A 17,152-nucleotide genomic window follows, 5' to 3' on the forward strand; every position below is an offset into this window, starting at 1 on the left:
ACCACTTTGAGATTTTTAAAAATAATCTAGTCACTGTCTCATGGTTGCAACTTGGTTATCACTATTACCAGTAACTACAAATCCCCCATAATCTTAATTTTTTTCAACTTTCCCTGACCATGCTTTCTCATCTCCTGCTCACTTAGTCTAGAATGCTGAACCAACAACTCTTTGAGTACACTGGAATGCCCACTCCACCTCTTCCATTTCGTTTGGTCTCTCACCACCTGATTTCCTCAATGTCACTGTCAATTATAATCACTGCCTTACATAAGCCTTCAATCCCCTTGCCCTTCTCTTATTGAAGGCAGCTGGGGAAAAACACAAAGGCACTCTGACTGATGTCACTTTATTCATCACCACATTTTAGCAGAGTCCTTAATGGTACCTAGCTCCTTACTCAATTTCCAGAGTAGAATCACCCTCTACGCTTCTAGGTGATTATTTTATACATTCTATACTCTCATCAGACTTCAAAAATCTTTCTGCTCCATCATCACTCTCAGTTGATAGTCTTGCTTCTAACTCCATTAAAAAAAATTAAATCAATCAGAAAAGACCTGCCACAAACTCCCACCCACAAAATTACCTATCTACCATCTTCTGTACCCAAATACTCTGCCTTACAGTCTGTTACTATGGAAAAACCACCTGTATTCTTCTCTCAAACCAATCCCTACATTCAAGCAAAAGATCTCAACTTCTGCCTACACAAAGACAACTTCCTAACAATTCCTGCCTTTCTTATAGCCATCCCGCTCAGGACTTGCCCACAGACTTCAACGTAACTGCTCATCAAGATCATTAATGATTTCCATGCTGTTAAATGTTAATAGCTACTAAATGCATCCTATCTAATTTATCAGCCTTACACACAAAAACATTACCCTGTCAATATTCTGCAAAATAATACCACATTTTTTAAAAATGTCTCTGTATGTATGGGGCATGGGGAGAGGCTTGGGAGGAAAAGAAAGGACTACAGTTCTTTAAAGAACAGCAAATATTGCCAATATTTCAGAATGTTAGGAGCATTGGTACTTATGGATAAAATAATGAAGGTTACTCATATGATTCATGAGATTCATAAAGGTTTCAACATGAATAATTTATAACTCTATTTTTTCACTCTTCTAAATAAATGACAACATGTGAGTTTATGTTATTTCATTATTATTTGAATTTAATTTCTTTTGTTGAACCATGAGATCTCAGATAAGAAAATAATTTTAGATTTTACGTGACTGCCAATAACATAGTATTTGAACCCTCAAAATATCTCTAACAAGTGGATGTCTGAATTCTACTTGTTCACAAAGATGGAGAACTTGATATCTCATAGAGTTGTCTATATTATTTTCAGAGATTTCTAATTATTAGAAATGGCTTCTTATTCTAAACAGAAATCTGATTTGGTGTAACCTAAGCCCATTGTTCTTCATAAATATATCTGTGATCACAGTAAGACCAAGTCTTCTTGTTCAAACATTCGAGGACATAAATCTCGGAAACTTCTCTTTTTGATGGGTCACTTCCCATTCTTTCAGCTCTTCCTCATCAAATATGGAACATGGATTGTGTTTTGCCATATTTATATTTGTTTATGGTTTTAAACAAAAAGTTCAAAGAGCCTCACCTTCTTTACTACTTTTCAATTAGTTGCTTCTATTACAGGGTCATTTTAAAGGAGTCCGATACTTAAAAAATTTAACACCAGTAACACATTTTATATCATTTTTTTTCCAAAAGGTAAACACAAAACCACTTAAGACTTACCTGATGGCCCATATAATTCAACTCTGTAACTAAATTTTCCAGTTACCACAGTCGGCGGGTCACATGAAATTGAAAAGGACTTTCCTGTTACGTTGCCTGTCACACAGTTTTGCGGTGGTCCTTCTGGCACTGAAATGGTCACAGGGAAAAATGAATAAATAACAGGTATGTATTTAAATAAAAATTACCTTATCTAACATATATAATAGAACGAGTCAGAAACTAAATAAAATATCACAGTAACAGGCAAGGGTTGTCTTCACTTAAAAGAAATAAATTGAGGAATTTGAATGAGACATGCTGGATCATTAGATAAACTTATTTGCAACAATTACTAGTTTTATTTAATGCTGCATATAAGTTTCATTTCCATATAGTTAAGTGTAGAGTTACACTGTCCTGAAACATTTATACATAAATACATCTCGCATTCAGCAAGGCCTGGGTACCTGGCTTGATTAACGCTCACCCCCGGGGGGCACCGGGAAAAAAGGGCAAGGAAATAACTCAACCTTCAGAGTCTACTGGCAATGGTCTTTACTTTTTGTGTCAATATTTTTGTAGTTGGTTCTGAGAAGAAATTTATGACCTATAATTAGAAGATTCTAATGTAACATTGGTAACATATAAAAATAGTGACAATTTAAAATACTCTATTTTTCATAGATGTGTTTCTACATTTTACCCTGTCTTTTAATTGAAATAAAACATTTCAAACATTTTCAAAACAAATTTCTTGTCTACTACATTGCACTTTGTGTGACCCTCATGAAATTCTTTTAATTAATCTTTTTTTTGTTTTTTTTTTAAATTTTATTTATTTATCTTTAGAGGGGAAGGGAAGGAGAGAGGGGGGGAAATATCAATGTATGGTTGCCTCTTGTGTGTCCCCTGCTGGGAACTGGCCTGCAACCCAGGCATGTGCCCTGACTGGGAATCAAACCACAATCCTCTTGTTCGCAGGCCCACGCTCAATCCACTGAGCTACACCAGCCAGGGCTGAAATTTTTTTTAGTGTACAAGAAATAAGGAATATGAAAAAAGGAAATGCTGTGATTCAAAGATGATTATTTAAATCAAGATAAAACTTAAAACTTACATATAATGAAATGATAAAAGCTAACAGCTGTGTTGCCAGAAAAAAAAAATACTACACTTTAGTGAAATTACCCCAGCAGTAATAATTTTCAGTAACCCAAAACATTACCAATCACACATACATGTCTGATACAACCTATTTAGTATGGTATTATGTCAGTATCTGCATGCATTTACATATGTACCCATAATACCATAATTAAATATATTCTCATACTTAGAAACAGTATGCAGTTTTGGAATGATTAGCAGTAATAATATCTAATCATGTTCATTTAATCCTAACAGCATAGCCATAAGGAACGTAACTACTACAGTCTCTATTTTGCACGTGTGGAAACTGCAGGGCAAAGAGGATACTAATAAGTATATTTTTAACTACTGTTTTTACCTGATACTGAAATGTGAATCACATGATATTTTGCTACTGCTGGTGTTATTCTCATGCTTGGTAGCAGTAACATCAGGGAGAGAAAGATATAGATGATTATAGAAGTTATAGAAGGGGAGAGATCATTATGAAAGATTGCTGAGATCACAGAATAATAAAAATGGATCTTAGAATCATACTTATTAGCTCAACAATTCTTTCTTTCAAATCTTTCTCCTTTTAGATGTTTATGTTATAAAAGACAACTGAAATGAAAGATGCTTCAGGTGCTGCGCCTATTATCTACTATTGGGGAGAAAATATATTGAAAGGGAAGAAATATTTTAACAAAAACATGTGTATCAAAAAACATGAAAGACCATTCTATAAGTAATTTAACTGCCCGCCCACCCACACGCACAGAAGGAAGCCATACCTGATTCTGGTGTTCTGACAATTGTACTATCAATATAACCCGCTTCCGTGGTAACAGCAGAAACTTCAAAAAGATATGTCGTATAAGGTCTCAGATGCGTCACTACAAAACTGATGGGCTCTTTCCACACAGAGCTTATCTTGCTTCGGGCCAAAGGACTCGATGAATATGTGGTACGTGATGGAGGTGTGCCTCTACTAAAGGCTGGAGAAGGGCTGGTTGTACTCCATAAAAAAGATTCATTATTTTCCTAGTGAAAAAAATAAATATCAGTGGAAAAAATGTGTTGTCTCCTTGTACACATGAGAAGTTTATTTCTTTTTCCTTTATACTATAAATATGATGCTTAACTTTGTGGTATGTGTATGTGTTATAGAAAAATTTGCTAGAATTATACTTATTTATGTCTATAGTTTTAGAGCATAATATATATATTGCATTCTTTATACCTTAATCTTTCTTATGAATAGGATTTCAGGAGGCTTAGAATAAAGATAAAACTATAGCAAAATCATTAGAATTTTTAAAACTTATGTTAAAACTGCAAGGTGTAAAGATGTGACATTTCCCTATTTATGAAACTTCAAGCATAGGTCACTTTCTTACTGTTACTATCAATATTTTTTCATAAGCACTCAAACATAAAGCACATGTTTTGTCTGTGCATGTGTGTATGTGTGACTGTGTATGTTAGAAATATATCCTAATTTTAAAAAGATTTTGAAATTTGTAAAACTTTGAGTATTTAAAATAAACAAAATGTTGTTTGACTGTTTCTCCATCAACATTATCACGAAGGTCAACAAAATTATTTCGGGGAGAGCATTATACAGTTCTTCTAGGGATTTCCCATCAATGACTACAATAATAACAAATTCTTCACCAAAGATATGCACAACAAAAAATCTACTTCCACAAATTTAACCTTGGTGATTCCCCTCCCCTCCCCTCCTGTCACATCTTTGTTCTAGTGATGTCCTACATTTTCCTACTTCAGAGCTTTAGAAGGTTATCCTCCACCCACCCTGTGCCCCTCAGACAATCCTTGCTGACCTTGCTCCATCCAAGGCCCGTCACAAGTGCTCTCCTGCCTTTGCAGAGCTCCCTAAGTGATTCTGGTACCTTGCTCTTGAATTCTCAAACCCTTCTCTTATTCCACCTTGACTATGGCCAGTTGTGTATGACATGATACTATAACCCAGTACTACTAGTAATCCAATAGCTATACTTTGGCAAAATAGTATCTAGATGCTAAAAACTTCAAGATAAAAGTTTACTTAAAATTCTTGAGACATAGAAAGTGTTCCATGGTACTTACAGTACACTCTGGCAATTTCCCAGTCAAAATGTCTTCTACTCTGATTGAGACATCTTTCACGACTACTCCACTTCTAGCATGTTTGACACTAATCTTGAAACTGGTAATTTTGCCATTTGGTTGGCGCGGTAAATACCAAATCAGGTTTACTGCTGAATAGTTAAAGGCCTCAACTGTGAGATTCACCACTTTTCCTGGAGCTGGGGAAGTGAGAGAGATTAAAAAGGAAGAAAAAAAAATACTATAAAACTTAGAAAGCCATTTATATAGTTTGGGGATATTACATTTCCCATGTTATATGAAATTAAATACAACACATTGAAAAAATATACTTGGGTAAGATATTTTGAAGTATATTTAACTTTTGACTAAAATAAAGAACTAGCAATTAGGCTCATAGAGTTGTGTGTAAGAGGCAAATAAGCTTTACTTCAGGATAATTTGATCAACACATCCATTGATAAACTATTTCAAATATGTTTGGAAAATTAAATTAATAGCTGTTTGTGAATATACAAAAAATTTTGAAAAATGAATCTCTAAGTATTTTGGGATTATATAAATTCCTTAGCTAATGAAGAGCTGGAAAATTGAAACAAACATCCAACCATTAGTACTAAAAAGCATTTCTGGGATATATCTAAATATCTGGTGTCTAACATAATATGTATAGCACCCAGCTGGATGTAGTTATTACATTTTGAGTTTCATACACCCACAAAATTAACTTTCATCAGAATTCATGGTGCTTTGTTATCAGTTATTAGTAGTCTATAATAATAATCATCTGTATTCTTCTTAATTAGGATGAGACAAACATAAGGATAGAGTGAAAAAAATTATGCCTATTAATTTCAAAGCAAATTATGCAAAATTGGCAAAGTGGAGTAAATAATCAAGAACCTTTAGAATATCGAAAAAACATGACAATTCAATTTTGAAACAAATAAAAACAAAACAAGCTATTTGAGGTAAAACATAGGTAATAGTAGAAATACAGAGCAATAAAATTTAGGTGTGCCTTGTAGAAAAGAATGCTAAAATATGATTTGCAAATGAAAGCGATATAAATGATAAGAAATTTGGGTTTGGGAAAGAGGGCTTAACGTAAATATGCCATAAGCAGTAGAAACTGAGAAACTTAAGGACAGCTGCATTTTAACAGAAAACAAAATAAATCAATTTGGGGGGATGATTAATCATTAATAATATATGAAATAATGAAATTTTTTCTCCAAGGGAAACTGATCAATGGAATTATTTAAAGCTTAAGAAAATTAATGACAATATACCCTCTGATACTAAAGATTAATATTTACATTTCTTTGGGATATATAAAACATAATAATGTAAAAGGAGAGAGGTTGTTAAATATATGATGCTATGGATTTATATGAATTAAAACATATAATCTTTGAAAAATTTGAATATTTCTGACACATACCATTGTGTAAATTTAAGGTGCACATTGTGTTAATTTGATACATTTATATATTGTGTTGTGATTGCCAGTCAGTGGTAGTCGGCACCTCCATAACATTTCATAATTATATCGCAGAGCCACATTGTCACCTGTATTCACTATACTGTGTGTGAGCTCTTCATAGCTTATTTACTACCCATTGCAAATGTACGCTTTAAACATCAATCCTTTTCCCACACCCTTGAGTCTCTGAATAACTACCATTTTACTCTCTTCATGAATCTGAATCACCCCTTTAAATTTCTTATTTGTATAAACTACAACAATTTTAAAAGTATGCCTGATATAGACATTCATAACAAATTACAAATTTTATAAGTGTGCCATGTATATATCTCAATAACAAATTAACACATGTGTTAGCCAAGCTGATCGATTTCCGAATGGGCCTTATCAACAATTGTAGGGGACTACTTGAATACAGACAAATTTGATTTTATAAGGTAACTAAATTTTTATTAAATTCCAAACCATGATTTCAGAATATTAATAAAAGTAGACCCAAAACATTAGATTTTTAAAATTAATTACATAATTACATCACTTTAACAATACTTAGTGAGGAAAAGGATATTTTTATTAACTTGTTTTAAATTAGTCTTATCTCAATAAAATGTGTGTACATTTTCCTTTTGTAACTCCATGGTGCCTAAAGACTTATTCTGGCCTTTTTGTTGGTAGATCTTTTTCTTATTTTAAATATTCTAGTTTCTACTTCTACTTCTGGATTTCTTTGCATCAATATCCCACAATCTTGATTTTTATAGGTGGATTTATCCATCTTCATCTAAGTGAAAAGATTTGATACTGAAGTACCAAAAAAGTTCTGCTTAACAAGTCATCTCATCTTTCAGATAAGCATCTTCCAACCCGTTGAGGATATATCTAGACTAGTGACATACATAAACATACAAGCATGTGAAGTACCTATAACTTGTGTATACTATACTAAGAAATACATTTATTTCTTTTTTTTTTTAAAGATTTTATTTATTTATCTTCAGAGAGGAAGGAGAGAGGGAGAGAAATATCAATGTATGGTTGCCTTTCATGTGTCCCCTGATGGGAGTTGGCCTGCAGGGAACCAGCCTGCAACCCAGGCATGTGCCCTGGCTGGGAATCGAACCGCGATCCTCTGGTTCGCAGGCCCGCGCTCAATCCACTGAGCTACACCAGCCAGGGCCATTTATTTCTTAATAATAAAAGAAAATACATTTATTGAGCCAGAAAACAACTGTACAAATTGAATACAGCAACTTTTTAAAGTATTTTCTTGCATTCCTAAGGATCCACTAAGATGCAAGAGATATTTTTAATATTATAAAGCCAAAATAAATTCTGTGTTTACCAAAAATAATGCTGCATGGAAGTTTAAAAGTTGAGCCATTGTGCTACTGGCTGGAATATTAGCTCAGTGTAGTATAACTGGTTACCTGTACACTCTCCCTAACAGTAGTTTTATTTGTAGTGAAAGGAATTCCTTCTGATTAAACAATAATAAATGCACAGAAATTTTCCTTAAACTTGGGTTCTATGGAGCATAAATAATAAAAGGGGTATTTGAGGAAGACACAGTTTGCCCAAGAACACACAGCAAATGAGAAACACTGAGACACCGATTCCAAGATTATTTTCACTAAACCTACAGTTTCTCTAGTTTCTTTCTCTAGTTTCAATCATAATTTTCCAAAAGAGTTAATATCTCTGGAAAGTGTGTAAGTTAGCGGAAGTATGCAGTAATTAGGTTGACAAAGAAGATCAGTGTGGCTGGAGCAGATGGAGCAAGGAAGGATGGTAAGAGATGAAGCCCGAGAGAGGAAAGAGCATACAGAGCACCGCGGGACATGGGAAGGACTTTGGGTCGTATTCTGAATGATACAGAAGCCATGTTAGGAAGAGAGATGTAACATGGTCCGGTTTATGTTTCAAAGGATGGCAGAGCTCTTGTAAAGAGAGTAACTGTAGGCACATAAATTGGAAACAAGAAAACCAGTAAGAAGACTTCCAATTGTTCAGGCAATTGAAAATTCTAACAGATTAATTAGCAGTAGGAGTGAGATTCAAGATACACTTTGACATAGTGCTGGCAGGATTTGCTGAGTATACTGTGAGAGTCAATGTTGACTACCGGTCAAGATGGCAGTATAGGCAGGTGGCTCGCCTCTCTGTACAACTGCAACAAAATTAGAACTAACATATAGAACAACCATCACTCAGACTGACAGAAATCAAGTTGAATGGAAGTCTGAGAACTATGGAATTAAAGAAACCATACCCATCCAGGCTGGTAGAAGAGGCACAGACATGTAACAGACTGGTCACACATCCTCATGTGGTGAATAAAAATTTGGGAGGGATACCTCAGGAGTGAGGTATCCCTAGTGAGGAGTCCTAGCCCCACAACCAGATCCCTCAGCCCAGGGTTCCAGTGCCAGGAAGATAAGTCCCCACAATTTCTGGATACAAAAACCAGCTGACAATGAGTTGGTGGAGAAAACTTCTGGAGCCCCAAGCAGTTCCTCTTAAAGAACCCACACATGGACTCACCTACTCAGACCCATTCCCTCTGGACTCAGGCGCCAGGGAGGCAGCTTGAGGGGCAGCAGTGGAATGTAGGGAGAGATGAGGTTTCTGGCATCAAGGTGAACAAAGTCCATTGTCCCCTTTCTGGGCACTCCACCACCACCAGAGCCAGCAGATGGATGCCATATTTAAGATTCCATCTACCTGGCTAATACTGTTTGGCCTGCCTTGAAGACCCCCAGACACTCCACCCCACCCAACTTACCGGCCCACGAAAGCTGCTTTTCCATATGAACAAACAAGTAGCAACTGGCCTCAGTGAGCCCCTGGCCCAGAACTAGCAGCCTAGATTCACAGCTTGGATTTGACTAGAAATCTCCAAGCCCAGCACAAGTAGCACCCACTTCAGATTACTTTATAACTCAGACAGGATGGCCCCAGGAAAAACACAGGTGGGAGGTGATCTTGGCCTGTACCACCTGGGAAATCCCAGAGCCAAGGCACCCAGTGGACAGCTACAGCTCAGACCATATCAGAGCATCACCACCCTGCCCTTGCACAGCTGATCCTCCATGGATGGTGGAGGGTGGTGGTTAAGCGGTCACAGACAGTACTTGTGGCTGGCTGGCCTGGGTAAATTCCTCCCACTGATCTGCCAACAGCAATTAAGGCTCAACTACAAGAGGAGGGTGTACTCAGCCCACACAGAGCAGGCACCTTGGGTATCCAGCTTGGGGGATAAGGGACGCTGTGCCACTGGAACCTGCAGGACACCTGGCACATTAGACCACACCACCAAGACTCAGAGTCAAAGCACCTCCACCTAGTACATAGAAACAAACACAAGGAGGCTGCCAAAATGAGGGGGCAAAGAAACATAGCCCAAATGAAAGGGCAGATCAAAAGTCCAGAAAAAGAGCTAAACAAAATGGAGATAAGCAGTGTATCAGATGCAGAATTCAAAACACTGATTATAAGGATGCTCAAGGAACTTAGTGAGGACCTCAGCAGCGTAAAAAAGATCCGGTCAGAAACAAAGGATACACTAACTGAACTAAAGAACAATTTATAGGGAAACAACAGTAGAGTGGATGAAGCCAAGAAATCAGATCAATGATTTGGAACATTAGGAAGCAAAAAACAACCAATCAGAACAAGAAGAAGAAAAGAGAATCCAAAAAATGAGGGTACTATAAGCAGCCTGTGGGACACTTCAAAGAGTTCAACATTTGCTCCATAGGGGTGGCAGAAGGAAAATAGAAAGAGCAAGAAATGAAAAATCTATTTGAAAAACTAATGAAAAAAAGTTCCCTAATTTGGTGAAGGAAATAAACATGCAAGTCCAGGAAGCACAGAGAGTCCCAAACAAGATGGACACAAAGAGACCCACACCTAGAAATATCATAATCAGAATGCTAACCTTTTAAAAAGTTTAAAAATAAAAAGATGGGAGGGGGTATGAGAGAATGGGTGAGAGGTGAGGGAATTAACTACAAATAGGTAGTTACAGAATAGCCATGGGGATGTAAAGTACCAAATACAAAAGGGAGTAGCCAAAGAACTCACACACATGACCTGTGGACATGCACAAAGGTGAGGGATTGCCAGAGGGAGTAGGGGGTGCTGGGTGGAGGGGAGCAAAGGGGAAAATCAGGATAGCTGTAATAGCATAATCAATAAAATACAATAAAAAGTGATGACTTCAACAAGATTTTTTCTGACACTGTAAGAATGGAGGTGTCTTTTAAATGGTTTGAGAATGACTACATGTTGCAGATAATATGATAACTGTTAAAATCCACACCTCCAAAAATTTAATGCTGTGAAAATGCCTATGATTTGACGTTAACAGAAAAATGCAAGATATAAATTTGCACAAATGGCACGCGCCAACTTTCATCATACAGTTATATAGAAATATATTCACAGGGGGGAAGATCAGCCTGAAATGCAGCAAAATGATAATAGGATTTTTTGTATATCAGGAAAATGGATAATTTTCATTGCATTTTTTATTTTTGTGCTTTTTTCGGTTTCCTAAGATAACAATGCTTTTATAATAAAAAATGACAACATATATTTTGATGAATAAATTAACTACCTAAGAAGATTCTAAAGTAATTAAATGGTCATGCTGTTGAAAATTTTATGAATTTTAACATCAGGTTTTTATTAATATCCTTATTTATCTTAAATGACAAAAACTCACAACTAAGTTAATTTAGATTAAACAATTTAGGATAATTACCACTTTCTGCAGTTTGGAAGAGAAATGGGTCACTGAACACTCCAATGCCAGCACTGTTTTCAGCAGCAACCTAGAGCAGATCAAAAGAGTTTATGTTCCAGCGTTTTACTTTATAATTAATCATAGTCTAAAATAATAAAACTTTGACATGTCTTTTTTGTTTAGAAACTGATAAAAAACATATTTCCCTCTAATTCCTACAATATTCCCAAAGTATAAGGCACATATGGAGCTCGTCCCTATTTTCATTTTCCCTAAGGATATATTTGCAGCATATTTTCATTCAACAGATCTGTCATATTCCTACTGGAAAAATTAGTAAGTTTTACAGTATATTAGTAGCAATCATAACAACTGCTATTTATGGGCAACTTCTATGTATTAGGGAATCTTCAAGCAACTTTACAGATATCATATTAATCCCATAATCAAAATAAGAGGTTTTGCTGTCAACAATTTATAGACGAGCCCTGGCCAGGTGCTCAGTTGGTGAGAGCGTCCTCCCAAACACCAAAATGTTGCAGCTTCGATCCCTGATCAGGTGCATAGAGAAAGCTACATCGATGTTCCTCTCTCTCTCTCTCTCCTCCTCTCCCCCCTTCTCCCTCTCTGAAATCAATAAACATGTTCCTGAGTGAAGACTAAAAATAAAGTTTATAGATGAGGAAACTGGTTGAGAGAGGTCAAATAACTTGCCTGAAGTCATACAGGAATAAGTGATAGACCCAGAATTCAGTTGAATTGTGCTTATTTTTAAAGTTCAACCTCTTTCCACTATTGTCGCTCTGTGCAAGACACAACAGTCATTTCGGTAAGGAATGTGAGACCCTAGCTATGGCATCTGGTCTTAGAATTTACGATTTAATCAGTCAAATAAATGCTCAGGAAAGCGATTTTTAAAATAAGTAGGTTAATTAATCATTTAGACTAAGGATTCTGGATTAAAAGATGGAAACATTCTCTTTCACTTGGATAGCTAGTCAAATAGACAAGAGTAGGCAGAGAAAGTATCACAAAGAGACAACACTGTTAAGTTCTTCCAAAGGCCACAAGTGAAGTCGGACAGCGTTGGTTTAAATTGCAGCTCTACCAATTCCCAGATGAGGAGGTTGGGTCAATTAACTATTCTAAGTCACACTTCTCTTTTCCTTGAAGTAGGAATAATAATATATCTATATCATAGGACTGTTCTGAGGACTAGACTAAATGAAATAACACATGCAATGTACTTAATGGGATTTTCCCTTTATCATGTAGATGTGATACCTATATAGAAAGATATCAAATGTACCATGCCAAATACCCTTTGGGGTTCTTCAGTGGTTAACATTTATTTGAACAGTGTACAGGACACAACAATGATTTATAAAGTGTGGATGAAAAGAAGAATAAGGGCTTCCCAATAGGCCTGAAATAAGAGAATTCAAAGGAATAAAAATTCAAACTCCATAAAAATAGATCTAAGCAGAACTAGGTTGGCTAAATCACCTTTCTGTCGGCAAAGCATTCTATATCACATTAAAATTTAATCTTTATTTATTACCTTCAACAGGATACTTTAACATACAAATTAATCTTAATATGTTCTTGTTAACAGAAAACATCTGTAGTTTGTCATTTTCAGATGCCAGTTATGAACAGGTTTCTTACTTTTTAACCCATGTTTCTGCAACAAAATCGCCAACAACAACCTGATTTTGACCTCCGCATCAGCAGAAGTTTGCTTTCTAGTTCCTCATTTAGGAGATCCCTACTATTGGTATAGGCTCTGCCGTTCTTGTTATGTTTTTTGACTCCTCAAATAGGCATGCTTCCAGTAAAAAAAAAAAAACCCTCCAGGCAAACCCTTTCTTTTCATCACTTCTTACCATCTAAAAGGTCACCCCAGCTATGTATGATTACATATTTATACAGTTCTTATAGATTTTTCCCAACATTCAATTACTTACAAAGCTCAAAGAACATTTCGATCTTATGCTGAAAACAGAGAAGAGCAAGAAGCTATCTGCACTTTTTACTAGCCCCTGGAGATATCACAAATACCCCTTAATTGTAAACATTTTCATATGGCCTAATTTAGGATGGTTCTTTATATGTTCTTATTTACTTAATTTTAAATAAAATGTTAGGTTTTGCGTATTCAATATTGTAAAGGACTAAAAATTTTTATGAGCGCAAACATATAGTATATTATCTGGAAATATTGGTGAATGGAGCTTTTTGAGAGAGCTGCATTGTTGAATTACTGTTTTTGAAAAACTAGCTTATTTAGGAACTTTCATTCCAGTTTCCAAAATTTCAATAACTGACATACAAATACAATCGGATTAAGAGAAAAATAACAAAGTTAACTCTTTGATTTTAATTGAAAAAGTAGAATATTTTCACTTATCTAGCCTAAACTATTTAATGTAAATGTGATTTTTTTTCCTTGAAAAATTCACTAAGGTAATGCTTTTTAAAATAGATAAGTTACATAAATGCACATAATGTTCAATTAATAAGGCCATGATGCAGCCCATCATTTTCAAGGCACTTGTTCTGTTCAGCTGTAAGGACTTGACTAGTTGGAAAAGCTGCTTCACTTTTAAAATAGATGAAATATTTTGATACAAAGTAACTACTAACAACATAATTACCTTGATTTCATATGTTGTTCCAGGATTAAGATTAGTCAGAAGAACTTCCAGACTGTCTGGCTTTGCTCTCACTTGTGTATATACTGTTTGCATCCATGGACAAACTTCCTTATACTTCACAACGTAGGACAGAATCCTTCCATTTGGGTTAGGTGGTGTGTTCCAAGACAGAAGAATCCCAGCAGAGCCCACTCTTTCTCCTGCTAGGAAGACTGGAGGCCCTGGTTCTATTTATTTTTTAAAAAATCATGTTGTTAAGAGGTGAAACAATTATTGTGTTTTCACAATCATAGGTAAGAAAAGTATTTACAAATGTAGACTTCGAGGTTCCCAAAGACCAATGGTCTCTTTTGAATGTGAGTTTATTATCCTCCCTAGAACTTTGCTACCAAAAGAAAAGTAAGAAGATTAAGTGCTTTGGGGAATACCAAAAGCATTCTTTTATAATTATGTAAAAAATGGAGTGCTACTGAATACTACACTTGAAATGTACTCCTGATGCCAGATTATTTTCTAAAGAAACTTAACTGGTGCCAGACTTACACACAAAAACTGAGAAAACAAGATATAGTCTTATAAACGGAACAACTCTTTCTTAGCAAGTATAATGAGTTTGTTTTCAGGCTCCGTGTTATTTAAATATTACCATTAACAATCCCTGACCTGTTTCACAAACAAGTATAGATTATCTTTAGTCTTTGAAAGGAAGTGAAGCCAAAGAACCAGTAAAATGCAGCTTCTAAACAGATCACTTTCTTAAGTTTCCATTTTGCTTTAATTACCACACTGTTTTCATGCATGTAATGAACTTGTCGCTAATAGAAGGATTTCCGTCCAGTAGATCTATACTAGCTCCAAAGACTTCAGAGAAAAAAGAAAGGTGATTGTAAGCAAGTACTCACTCGTTACATTCGTTGTCACTGTCCTACTAGCAGGTGAGCTGTATGTTGCGGCAGAAACGGAAGAGATGGTTACATCGTATCTAGTACCAGGAGCAGCATTAGAAACATCAGCCTAGAAAACCAAAAACAAGCAATTGCAACAAAACTCTTCCTGAAAAGCAACAAAGCTGAAACAATGACTCTGTCACAATTAGAAAAATAAACTTACTTTACTGTCTAACTCTACAGTTTAAAATATCACAAGTGTCATAATATTATAAAATATAAATGTATTCTACCCCATATCTGTTCACCAAATAAAAACTTACAAAACACTCCCCATTTTCAAACACTAAATCAACATTTCTATCTATGCTAGTTCATTGTCACAAGAAACAACTATTTAAGAGTCTTAGAAAACCTATAGCCCATTGCTTAGCTCTAGTTTTTTCAAAGTGTATATGAAATACCTGTGTCTCTGAAGTTCCAATAAAAACTAAGAAAAAAATGATAAGAATATCCATCATTATTACATTTTTCAGGCGGTGGAATCACATTGATGGCTCTAGAGAGAAATGTTGCCTGCATTAATGATTTAAAGACAGATCCTCCTGGCAAGTGCACAATTAATGAGCCTGGATGACTCAAAAGCTCTGCCCTTTCTGTGTTAAACTATTCATGAACCCTTGGATGGATGGCTGTAGGTTCAGGGTAGACTTAAAAAAAAAAAGGCATAGACGTTGCTAAGGTAACAGTCCACCAATGCCGAAACTTAAAGTCATCGATTCGGCACAAGTGCTTTCGTCTTCATCATATACTTTTAAAAACTTTCAAAGGAGTAAGTTTTCATAGTGGATGAGTTTCATAAAGAACTTTCTTATTCAGACCAAATATAAATACAAGTTGGCTTGGCAAGTATGATAATGAAAACTATACCTGATACTCTCCACCTCCAAGATCTTTGATAGTAACAAAGCCACTGTCGGGAACCAGATCCACATGAAACCCTTCCACGTGGCCAGAGGGCAGGCTCCAGTGCAGAGAGAAGGAATGTGCGGAAATATTGAAGGCTTTAAGTTTCTCAGGTTTTTCCGGTTCTCATATAGAAAAACAGAGTTTTGAAGTAGTTATTGTCTTAAAGCTTCAAAGAAAAAATGAAAATCAATAGTCTAAGGGTCAAGTTTCAAGCTAATCACATTGTCAGGAAGCAGTGAGTCTATCAAATTTTGTCTAGCTTGACAGGTCTTGGGCATCTATATCTCTAACAAGGACCAATTTTTAAATTATAAGGATCAGAAATAATATACTGATTTAGGTATCTGTTTCTGGGATATTTTTTACCTACTAAATCTGCTGGTGGACCACAAGGTTTTTTAAAGTTAGTTTCTAATAGAAAAATTAAATTATTTTATATCAAAGTAACTACAAACTATTAATCCAATTACCTGGGTATTTACCAAATAGAAGACTATTGGGAAAAATACATAACCAAAGTATGCCAAATTTTTTAAAGGGTGAGAAATTCTGATAAATATTTACTTAAGTGTTTCTTTTAAAGGAAAACTAAGTCTTCATAAAGGAGAGGAAATATGATAGTTTTTAAACAATAAGTCCTAACTCTCCTAGCTATTTCAACCGTATTTTTCTGCCTTTGCTTCCTCTGTTTCCAAAGTTTGCTTATGCTGCCTGTACCTCCTTGAAGGGAGTTTTGTCCTTAAAGCTCTTATTGGCTGCCAGTGAATCAGGTTTTCCCTGGGCCTCATCTTTACAGCAGATTCCAGACAAACAATACATGGGAGGGAGAGAAATCAGGGTCAAGCCTTGGAAAAGCATACCTGATACAGATCCAATTTAACACTATTTCCAAAAGAAAGGAATCTGGAATCAAGAATTAGACTCCACGTATCATTTTAAAGCCCTGCTACCAGGGTTGATTTGAAATGGAGATAATTTTTAAAATGTACATTTCCCAACAGAATGGATAATGGCACATTGCATAAAATAGAAATCCTAACAGTTTAATTTCTCTCTTAGAGGGGAAGAGAGGGAGTTACTTTTAGAATGATTTTTCTTTATCCCCTTTGAAAACTTCATTGAATGCTTGTAATGACTCCCTAGTACCTAAAACTGCCACCAATCAATCAACTTTCCCCAAAGATACAGTCAGTCATTCCTTGGCATCATGTCCAAATTGTCCATGTTGTGAGCACTGCAGTGTTATACTAACTCTTTAGAAACATTGTAAACCTAAGGCCAAAGAGTAGAGAAATACCCAGTTTGTGAGGGGTATACTAATTCCTTTGTGGTCCATAGCTGCCTGCATTTTCCCGGGTCGTTCTGCACATAGACCTGTGTCCTGGCTGTACCAGTATACTGAGGC

General features: G+C 35.6%; 1 protein-coding gene across 1 annotated transcript in view; it reads right to left on the reverse strand.

Moving 5' to 3' along the window:
- The window catches only part of PTPRQ (protein tyrosine phosphatase receptor type Q), a 261,122-nt gene that overhangs the window by 193,341 nt on the left and 50,629 nt on the right, over positions 1–17,152 (reverse strand). Inside the window, exons 19-25 of the mRNA XM_037042809.1 lie at positions 15,709–15,869; positions 14,794–14,905; positions 13,892–14,118; positions 11,253–11,322; positions 4,999–5,198; positions 3,681–3,930; positions 1,777–1,905 (exon numbers count right to left, since the gene is read on the reverse strand). Of these exons, the coding sequence (XP_036898704.1) occupies positions 1,777–1,905; positions 3,681–3,930; positions 4,999–5,198; positions 11,253–11,322; positions 13,892–14,118; positions 14,794–14,905; positions 15,709–15,869 (1,149 nt within the window). The remainder of the gene's footprint in view (positions 1–1,776; positions 1,906–3,680; positions 3,931–4,998; positions 5,199–11,252; positions 11,323–13,891; positions 14,119–14,793; positions 14,906–15,708; positions 15,870–17,152) is intronic.

Source organism: Sturnira hondurensis, unplaced genomic scaffold (genome assembly GCF_014824575.4).
Source record: "Sturnira hondurensis isolate 20B ecotype Veracruz unplaced genomic scaffold, ASM1482457v3 Scaffold0003801, whole genome shotgun sequence".
Taxonomy (NCBI): domain Eukaryota; kingdom Metazoa; phylum Chordata; class Mammalia; order Chiroptera; family Phyllostomidae; genus Sturnira; species Sturnira hondurensis.